At 45.4% G+C, this 10,000-nt stretch overlaps 1 protein-coding gene across 1 annotated transcript in view; it reads left to right on the forward strand.

The window, feature by feature from the left end:
* LOC138608495 (protein MTSS 1-like) overlaps positions 1–9,681 on the forward strand; it is a 52,894-nt gene extending 43,213 nt beyond the window's left edge. The window contains exons 8-16 of the mRNA XM_069681093.1: positions 4,187–4,344; positions 4,465–4,572; positions 4,761–4,858; positions 5,138–5,363; positions 7,263–7,340; positions 7,619–7,876; positions 8,174–8,341; positions 8,478–8,634; positions 8,859–9,681. Coding sequence (XP_069537194.1) covers positions 4,187–4,344; positions 4,465–4,572; positions 4,761–4,858; positions 5,138–5,363; positions 7,263–7,340; positions 7,619–7,876; positions 8,174–8,341; positions 8,478–8,634; positions 8,859–9,505 — 1,898 coding nt within the window. The 3' untranslated portion in view covers positions 9,506–9,681. The remainder of the gene's footprint in view (positions 1–4,186; positions 4,345–4,464; positions 4,573–4,760; positions 4,859–5,137; positions 5,364–7,262; positions 7,341–7,618; positions 7,877–8,173; positions 8,342–8,477; positions 8,635–8,858) is intronic.
* The last annotated feature ends 319 nt before the right edge of the window (positions 9,682–10,000 follow it).

Genomic DNA, 10,000 nt, shown 5'->3' on the forward strand with positions numbered 1-10,000 from the left:
GAGGATTGGTTTGTAAAGTTTCTGCTTCATTGCCTTGTGTGCAACGACTTAACTTAAAATGTGCAGAGATTCAGTGGACAAAATTCAACTAGACTTGCCGTCTTCCCGACAGACGGTAGGACAGAACAAACCTGAAATCAGTCACATTCAGTGTGTCAGACAGCCTGGAAAGCAGATGAAGGGTTAGTATGAGTCAGTGCTTTGCTCCGCCCACTGAGCTGCAAAGAAGCACAAGAAAACACCAAAACAAGCTGTCTGCTTTTAGAACAAGAAGTTCCAGTCTGATTCATTGTTCTAAAACGAGCCTTATTATGACTGCAAACAGGAGCTTGTTGTTCCTGCCGACAAAGGACTCGATGGCTTCCAGCTTTGCATTGAGCCTTTGAGACTAAATAAACAGGACCCGGGATTGACCCCAGAGGAACCTCAGATGTGGTCGAGCACTTCCAGCCCTGTTATTACTGAACGGGAGAGAAAACTCCCTCTGCAGTGGTGCGACTATCACGAGGGAAGAAGAGAGAGAATTCAGAAGAGGAAAATAGGAAGAGGAAGAGCTACCGTTGGAATGAAATGAGAGAGAGAGGAAGAGAGATGGGAAGGGAAACATCTGCTGGGTTAAAATGAATATCACGGGGGAGAGAGATGGAAGAAAGATGAAGGAATTGACTTCTATCCAAGGGTTCCCTTTGTATCACTCTGAATGTATAAACGATGGAGAGAGAAGCTACTAACGGAGGGAGTTGTATATGTCTCTAATGGAAGGTAGTTGTCAGTTTAATCGATAATTAAAATAATCATTAGTTGAAGCCATAAAGCCGATAATAAGTAGCCTCTCTGATGCCAGGGAGGCACTGCACCTGGACCAAACTGGATTTGAACACCGGCTCGGTTGCTATTTGACAACCTGAATGATCAACGGTCTGGCCCTCAGACGAGTTGAGGGATATCTGGCGTGTCAGAAAGTTTGGTTCACTGTCTTGCAATAAAGGAGGAATGAAGGAGGTCAAGTGTCTCGGGGTCTTGTTCACGAGTGAGGGTAAAATGGGTCATGAGATTGACCGACAAGTTGATGCAGCATCAGCACAATTGAGGGCGCTGTACCGGACCGTCCTGGTGAAGGAGCTGACTCGTACGGCGAAAGCTCTGTTTACCAGTCGATCTACGTACCAGCCCTCACCTGTGGTCATGAGCTTTGGGTAGTGACCTAAAGAATGAGATGGCGGATACAAGGAGTTTCCTCTGCAGGGTGTCTGGGCTCAGCCTTAGAGACAGGGGAAGGAGCTCAGACTTCTGACAGGAACTCGGAGTAGAGCTGCTTCTCCTTCACATCGAAAGGAGCCAGTTGTGGTGATTCGGGCATCTGATCAGGATGCCTCCGGGGCGCCTCCCTGTGGGGGTTTTCTGGGCACGTCCAACTGGAAGGAGACCCCGGGGCGGACCCAGAGGATTATAGATCCCACCTGGCCTGCTGAGCTGCGACCCGGCCCCAGATAAGCAGAAAGAAATGGCTGGATGAATCTCTTGCAGCGATATGATCCGATTATTCACAAATGAAGGCTGTACTGAGCTTGTTTTGTTCTTAATATTGTTGACTTAAATTGTAGCTTGTTTAATGTGATTGCAGGAGTACATTCTGTTGCCACTAAAAGACTTTCAGGCTGCACAGCGAGACAATATTGGCTGCATCTTCCCGGCCATCTGCACATCCAGATTTCCCTTTTTTTTTTCATTTCTTACTTCCTGTTTACAGTCGAGTTGCACACGAGTTTGGTTCTGTTTTTTTGTAAAGGGAGACAATTTTTTGACTTTATCTGAAAAAAACCCCAAATTCAATCGTTTTTTAAGATAAATGTGACGTAACAGAACATTAAAGATGAATAAAGACACCAGATGTCGGCACAGCTTTAGTTCAAACAAGTCAAACAGCTCAGGTTTACATGGATGTCACGGTGCTATTACTGTGCATGTAAATGGGTCTGGTTTCCTTTGTGCCTGTAAACATACTGACTGAGCGCAGGAGAGAAAGAGGACTCTGAAGAGGAAATGAAAGAGAGAAGCACGGAGAAATGAACTGGATCTACAGTTGGACACAGAGGAAGAAGGAAGTGGGAGATGGAGAGATAAAGGGAAAAAGAAAAACACAAACACGGGGAACGTGAGACGGATTTGGCAACCTGTTACTCGAATACTTTTAAAAACCAGAAACGACATTCCCGTCTCTTGAAGAACCCCTGAGCCGTCTCTCTCCTCTCTTTATCGGCGAAGCTTCGGGCTGGAAAAGTTCAACTAGAAAGAGAGTGAGAGTTCTCCCCCGTCCGTCAGCCCGACCGCAGAACCCGACTTTGGATCTCACTGGAGTAATAAAGAACTCTAATTGCATGTTTATGTCTGTGCTGAAGCGCAGACGATGAGATTACCAAATGATCGTCTTAAAGTGGGGAAAGTCTTGGGAACGATAAAGAAATGATTGTGAATCAAACGTACGGAAGCCCAGAGAGAAAAATAATGTGATACTCATGCAACATCACGCATCAATCTTTCCATGAGAAATGGAATTAAAATATTTGATCCGTCAAAAATAAAACATAATCCCCTTTAATCCTCGCTGTAATTTCAACAGAGTATTTTGTAATGAAACGTCTTGATGATTAATAACCGCACTAATAATGTGGCTGGCTGTTCGTTTCCAGGCGGGACGGATCTCTGGTTCTGGAGAGAGAACTCTTGTAACTCTTTAATGTGGGTTTTAATGGCTTGTGGGAGGCTCTGACTATTGTTTTGCAGCGATCAGAACGGGCTGTTCCCGCTCTGACCGAAGCTCTGTTTAGTGCAGATTCAGTTTCACAGCTAATAATCAGTCTGTGGTCTGCCTGCAGCTACACGTCTGCCGCCTCTTTTTCTCTCTATCTGGAGCTCTGACATCTGAATCATGACGATCTGCGTATGCTCGATTATATTTCTTCATAATTACACGTTAAGCTTTTTAAGATGACGTCCCTGTCAGCGGAGGAGATATGAAACATCTCAGAGTGTCAGACCGGCTCTCATGAACTTTCTTTGGCCTCTTTAAAGACTGCTTTCTGATCCTTTTGTGTCTCTTTGCACTTTAACCAGGACTTCTTAACTCTTTTTTGTTCTCCTTTTATTCACCTTTATAAGTATGTTCATTGACGGGCAATAAAAACGTGATTTTTAAGAGACTTTTATCGCCTTCAAATGACGGATTTGAAGGCCGATTGCGTCACAGCGGCGCCGAAGGCTGTCCCATTTCTTAGGCTCCTTCAGATGCGGCTGACAAATACGTCCTTACTTTTCCCGAGCCAGGAAGGATGCATCGGTTGCATCCTTCCCAAGATTCATTGCAATTCGAACAAGATGGCGGACTCTTTAACGGCCGATGAAAACACTTTAAACGCAAAAGTTTCAACTCAGTCGAAAAGCTGCGATACAAATGTTAAACGAAAGGGGCCTTGAAATTTCAAATTACTTTTAAAGAAAGAGGTTAAGTTATGTGATGTTTGCTAGCCGACTAGCTACCTGTTGCTAGGCGACAGGAGCTGCGCGTTGTGACATAGACAGGAAATCATCTGTAGTGTCTCATTTCAGTTCGACCTGAGCTCCTACGCAGGCTACGAATAAACTGTTAGAGAATAAGACAGGACAGGGTTAGCCTAGCTTAGCATACGGACTGGAAGCAAGACAAGAAATAACACCTGCTCTAAAGCCTGCAACCTTTTTGGTTTTTGAAACATTGCATTGTAAAATATTGGCTTGGAAATGAGGGAATTTTTTCTTAGTTGGGCTAAAATTTAGTCGATAATTCCTGTTGGTGATCGGCAGAAAACTTTAAGCAAATTTAAGGACTGAACAATAAAATTCTGTAATTCTTTTAAGGAAAAAAACCCAAACTGTTTTTTAGCTTATTGAAATGTGAGGATTTGCTTATTTTTATTGCCGAACATGTTTTTAATGTGAATATCTCTGAGTTTTAGGAAACGTCTCCGTCAGTTGTAGGAAATCTTGATGAACAATTTTCATGTGTTTCAGAATTTTATTTGGACAAAATGATGATAATGTACAGAAGAAAATAATCTGCAGATGTTCTATGATGAGTTGCAGAACATTTTCTCTATTGTAATCATATGTGTGTATTTGTGTGTGTGTGTGTGTGTGTGTGTGTGTGCAGGCCGCGGGGACCTGCAGCCCCAGCTGGACAGCGCCATGCAGGAAGTCAGCGACAAATACCTGCTGCTGGAGGAGACGGAGAAGCAGGCGGTGAGGAAGGCGCTGGTGGAGGAGAGGAGTCGCTTCTGCTGCTTCGTCTCCATGCTGAGGCCGGTCGTGGTCAGTCACGCCTGAACATCCAAACACTGAACTTCTGTGCTACCTTGTTAAATCTCCACTGGTTGTAGCTGTAGTGACGTAGCTCTGTAGTCGCTTAGATCTGTTGTGTTTGTGTGTCAGGAGGAGGAGATGTCCATGCTGGGGGAGATCACTCACCTTCAGACTCTGACAGACGACCTGAAGACTTTAACGATGGACCCGCACAAGCTGCCGGCCTCCAGCGAGCAGGTACACCGTCACTTCTTCCCCTCTCCGTCCGTTTTCTGGTGTAGTTACGTCATGTACACAGAGAATTTGCGTAGTGCACATAAATTGCAGGGAACATCCATATCCCAATCAATCAGCCGGGATTTCACTAAACTGGTCACATCACTTTGTCCTGACCCCTGAAGTCTCCTCCCTCTGTCTCTCTCCAGGTGATTGTAGACCTGAAGGGCTCCGACTGCACCTGGTCCTACCAGACTCCGCCTTCGTCTCCGAGCACCACCGTATCCAGGAAGTCAAGCATGTGCAGGTTGGTTCACAAACCTCCAAAACAAGGCGATATGGTGATCCTGTCTGTACTCTGCTGCCCCCCTGTGGTCCAGAGGTGGAATTGCACATGAAAAATCCCTGAATTACTCCTTTCTGATTAGTTTAATAGACATTTCTGATCAGTGTTCGGTTCTTTAGAGATGGAGGATTGTTGCACTCTGGGAGAAGTGAACTAAATTTGTAATTATAATAAATCAAAGGTTGACAGTGAGTGACATGTTAGACCACAGGATGAGATTTTTCCGTCTCCGTCCCACAGCAGCCTGAACAGCGTGAACAGCAGCGACTCTCGCTCCAGCGGCTCACACTGCCACTCCCCCACCTCCCATTTCCGGTACCGTGCCTCCTCCTCCTCCTCCTCCTCGGTGCTCCCGCAGCAGACGCCGGCCCGCCTCTCCTCCGTCTCCTCCCACGACTCCGGCTTCATCTCCCAGGACGCCTTCCAGTCCAAATCTCCCTCACCTATGCCTCCGGAAACCTCGCAGGTAAGGAGCACGTGCACAGACTGAAAGGAGGCAAAACACTGGCACACCTGTGGTTGAATATTTTTTTAGTTATTGGCCGACGGAGACGAGCGACCAACTTTAAAATAAGTCAAATACAGGTATCAGAATGTCAACACACTCATTATATTCTGGTCCACTCTTCTTCCACCAGTGAGGGCGTAAAACCCTGCAGGCGGCTGTGTGCTGCTGTGCGCTCATTAGCTGAAGCTGCAGTATATACGTGTGTGTTGGTGTCTGTGCTGAGTCACCCTCAAGGCCACGGGGTCTCATGCAGACAGGCCACATACTTGCTTATTACCCACAGGGTTTCCTAAATTTGGTTCAAGGGCAGAGTGGAGAGAAACACAGGTTATGGCGGGGATTATATAAAACAAAGAAAAGTAGAAAATCTTCAAATTGAACCAGAAAAATATTTTGTATTTTTGCCTCAGAATGAAGAAACAATCAATTATTAAGATACTTTGCTGATTCATTTACTGCCAATCAGCTAAGTGTTGCTCTTACCTAAATCAATAGAAAGGTTTCCCATTGAAAAGGATTAAATCAATGAATAATAAAGGGGATTATCTGTTGCAAGAGAATTAGGATGTTGTTTAAAAGTCAAGCTTAGGTTTGCTTTTTTTTTAAATAATATATTTATTAATAATAATATCTTTATTGATTTATTTATTTTTTCATATAGCACCTTTAAAAACAATAGTTTACAAAGTGTTTTGACAACGAAGCAAAGCAAAGCAGGAAACAAGCAAATCACAAGAACAAGCGAAGCACAGAACCCAACAACAGGAGAACCCGCAGAACAGGGCCAGGCTCGAGACCAAGAAGAAGTCCGAACAATAAATAGAAATAAAATAACTAAACAAGATAAAAGAGAGGAAATGAAGCAAAAAGATAAATAAAAGCTGTAAAAGAAACTAAATAAATAAATAAATAAAAACCAGCAAGGGCTATAAAACAATAAAAGACTTGAAAGCAATAGAAGCAATAAAAAGAAGAAAAAGAAAAAATAAAGTGGAATAAGATTTTTAAAAAGATAAAAGCCATTAAGAAGACGACATCACATAAAAGCGAGTCAAAGAAGAGATTTAAAGGATGTCACTGATTCTGCGAGCCGCGTCTCCTCAGGCTGAAAGTTTAGTTTGCTTATGTTAACTAAACCAAACTATGTCATTCATACAGGAAGACATTCGAGAGTTCGAACACTTCTGAGGTGTCTAAAGATTTAAAAGCCGCTCATGTGATTTGAACTCGACCTGTCCTTAAAGTCTGAGCGGACAAACGTTACACAGACATCAGACTGAAATAGTTTTTGGGAGCGTGTGACACCAACGTAACAAACCAGGTCTTCATTCCAGTGATTTTCACTGTTTTCAGGATATTTGGGCAAACACACTCCAGAACATGATTAAAGATGGAGTAAGGATATTCAGGGTGTGTGAGGATCATGGAAGTGAAATGAAGACATCATATTCCAAATGTGTTTTTCTGCTGTTAAAGTCTAAATATAAAAACCCAACCGTTAGGAGCAACAGATGGAGTTGGTGTTACGGCACAAAATACATAAAGACTCATCTTTTCTTCTCAGTCTGCTTCTGCTTCGTTTATCGCTTCTTCTTCTTCTTCTTTGTGATGCAACAGCTGCTTCTTCTGTCGTTTGTAGCCTCTGTAACGCTTACACTCGCTGCTTTTCCAACACTGTGCTGCTCTTATTTACTCCACAATTCTGTTTTTATTACTAACCTGTGTCACGCTTCTTCTGCTTCTTTCTGTCTCTTTGTTTTTCTGCTCTTCTTCCTGAAACGTTCTCACTCTTATTGGTGTAACTGTGTGCTCTGCATGGCTCTGCTGCAGTCGTGTGTGTCTCCTTTACCTTCTGAGTGTGTCACTGAGGAGTCTTCCTCTTCCTCCTCTTCCTCCTCACCCTCACACAACGAGCCCCACTCTGGGCTGCAACAGGTGAACAGCTACACGCGGAAACACACGCACACACACACACATCTGAAAGGTTTTTCACTCGGTGTTATTGTTTTATATTTGAAGGTGCCACATGGAGCATTTAATCACCAGTGTTTCATTTTTCAGAAAAGTTTTTATTGAACTAAAAGTTCCCCTGTGCTCCTGCTGCTACATGAAGCACCTCCATCTTCCCTCTTCTGCATTATGTTTTCATATCATGGCGGCCATCTTTAAGTTTTGTTTTGTTTTCTGCCTCTCCATTATCCACTCACCTTCAGTTGTCGAATGGTTTCGACCATCAGGCTGCCCTCTGTCTGCACGGAGTGGTACTGCAGGCCCAGGACAGCCACCTCCACCCTCCATACTTCACCTACTCCTCCTCCTCCTCCACCACCTCTCCCATCTCCTCGCCCTCCTACTCGTCTGTGTCTCCCACCTGGCCGTGGTGTCGTTCAGGCTCCGGCCAATCAGGAGAGTTTGTGCCTCTCAGCCCCTCGGGGCTCGGAATACCGTCATCCAGAGTCCCAACCTGGAAGGTTTGATCCTCATTCTCCCTGATGTCCTCCTCCTTCGCTCCTTTTGATCCTTCTTTCATCTTCCACTCTTCTTCCTTTCTTTTATGTTGCCTTGTTTATGTCCTTTCATCTTGTTCTTGTCGTGTCTTTCTTCTTTCTGTCTTTACTGACTTTGAAGGAAAACTACACAGATACATTTTCTCAGTCGGCTATTTCTTTTCATCTAATTCCCTCGTCAGACTGTTAGCTTCAGAATTTTACAAAGTGATTCAATTTTAAGTGACGTGTAACTGAGTACTAACTCATGTCTGTCTGTAGGACTGGGCCAAACCCGGTCCATACGAACAGGGAATGGTCAACACCCTGAAGAGAAGCAAGGACAGGAGAGAGACTACAGATCCCAGCAGCCACCAGGGCGCTGATGTCTCCACACCCGGAGAGGAACCACACGGGGTTAAAGGAAGCCACAATGTGACATCACACAGGGTCAGATGGTGTTTTTGTAAAATGTGATTTAATTTAAGCTCAGACAGACCAACTGGAAGCCTTTCTGATTGGACAGGGCTTTGGTCATCAGTAAATAAAAAACAAACTGATGTCGAAACATGTGCATGTATCGCAGGAGGACAGGGAGGCCCATGAGGAGTTGGCCAGAGTGTTGGCCCGAGGCCTCCGGTTGGACATCCACGGCTCCAGCAGAGACTCCCTGCAGGGCTCCAGCGGCTACAGCAGCCAGACCAACACGCCCTGCTGCTCAGAGGACACCATCCCCTCACAAGGTGCACACACAGTTATTATACGTTGCAATAGACAGGAGGTGCTGGTCCACCCCCACCTCAACTTGTTAGCTGGTTTGTGTTACTGTGTCTAAACAGTCGAGGCAGCGTTAGATCAGGTCTTGTCGTATCAAGTCACAAAAATTCTACTGGAGCATTTCCAGGCCTACACAGATGTGTTGATGTGCTGATGAATACTGTGATAAAGTAGTTTTTGTTCCCCACAGTATCAGACTGCGACTACTACTCTGTGGGAGTGGATCAGGATGGCGAGCAGCAGCACTCATCAGACTTTGATAAATCCTCCACCATCCCCAGAAACAGCGACATCAGTCAGTCCTACCGCCGCATGTTCCAATCCAAACGCCCCGCCTCCACCGCTGGGCTGCCCTCTCACCCCTCTGCTGTTGTCACCCCAGGAGTCGCCACCATCCGACGGACACCGTCCTCCAAACCCAACCTGCGACGGCCCTCTGGGGGCCTTAGCTTGGGCCCAATCCCCATCAAGCCCCCGATGATCCCAGTAAAGACCCCAACTGTGCCTGAACATCCTGGTTTCCCTAGTAGGTCAGCATCGGAGGATGGAAACGCAGCGCGAACCCCTCTCAGCCCCCCGACCACCCCTTTTTCCCCGGGCAGCAGTGGGTCTCCAAAGTCCGGCCCATGGCAGACCCAGGACATGGCCGAGGGGTCGGATCCTCCCACGCCACCACCACAACCAAGTGGTCGAGTAGAATGGGACCGTGGGTATCTCCCGGAGCTCCTGGAGGAGACAGAATACAGCGAGGTGGAGGACTTTCTGGTGGCTATCCGACGAGGCGTCAGGCTCAAGAAGGCGACGACGAATGACCGATCAGCACCAATTATTCACTGAAAGTGGAAGCGTTTGACTTGAGCCATTTTGCATCCCTGCCCTTGAAGGGACGCAAAATGGGTATAACTGAATAAACGCTAATGGGAGCGATGACATTAAATGGACGTAATGGATAAAAGGAGGTTGCCCAGAGACTCTGAACAAGGATCAGTTTAGAAATCACCCAACAAAACTTAGAAGGGATATTCGATGCAGGTGTAGGGTGCCGTGAGTTCACTACATAAATGCCAAATTTAGCTTTTGAAAAGTTTAACGACTTCCGCACCTTTTGGCCAAAGATAAATTTGTAAAATAAGAGATTCCTTAGTGGTTTTGAGAAAAATTTCTGAAATGTCAGGGACGAACAAAGCTGGACATGGAGAATGGTGTAGATCACAGCGTTTTGGGTAACGCAGCCTATAAGTATATAGTTTGTAATCCTGGTAGTAACCAAGGGAATCCATCAAACCTATGTGGGTAAAGTTAGAAGTCTCTTGTTGAACGACGGTCAGAATC

The sequence above is a fragment of the Semicossyphus pulcher genome, unplaced genomic scaffold (assembly GCF_022749685.1).
Source record: "Semicossyphus pulcher isolate SPU_LCO1_2020_fin unplaced genomic scaffold, fSemPul1.0.p SCAF_5, whole genome shotgun sequence".
NCBI lineage: Eukaryota > Metazoa > Chordata > Actinopteri > Labriformes > Labridae > Semicossyphus > Semicossyphus pulcher.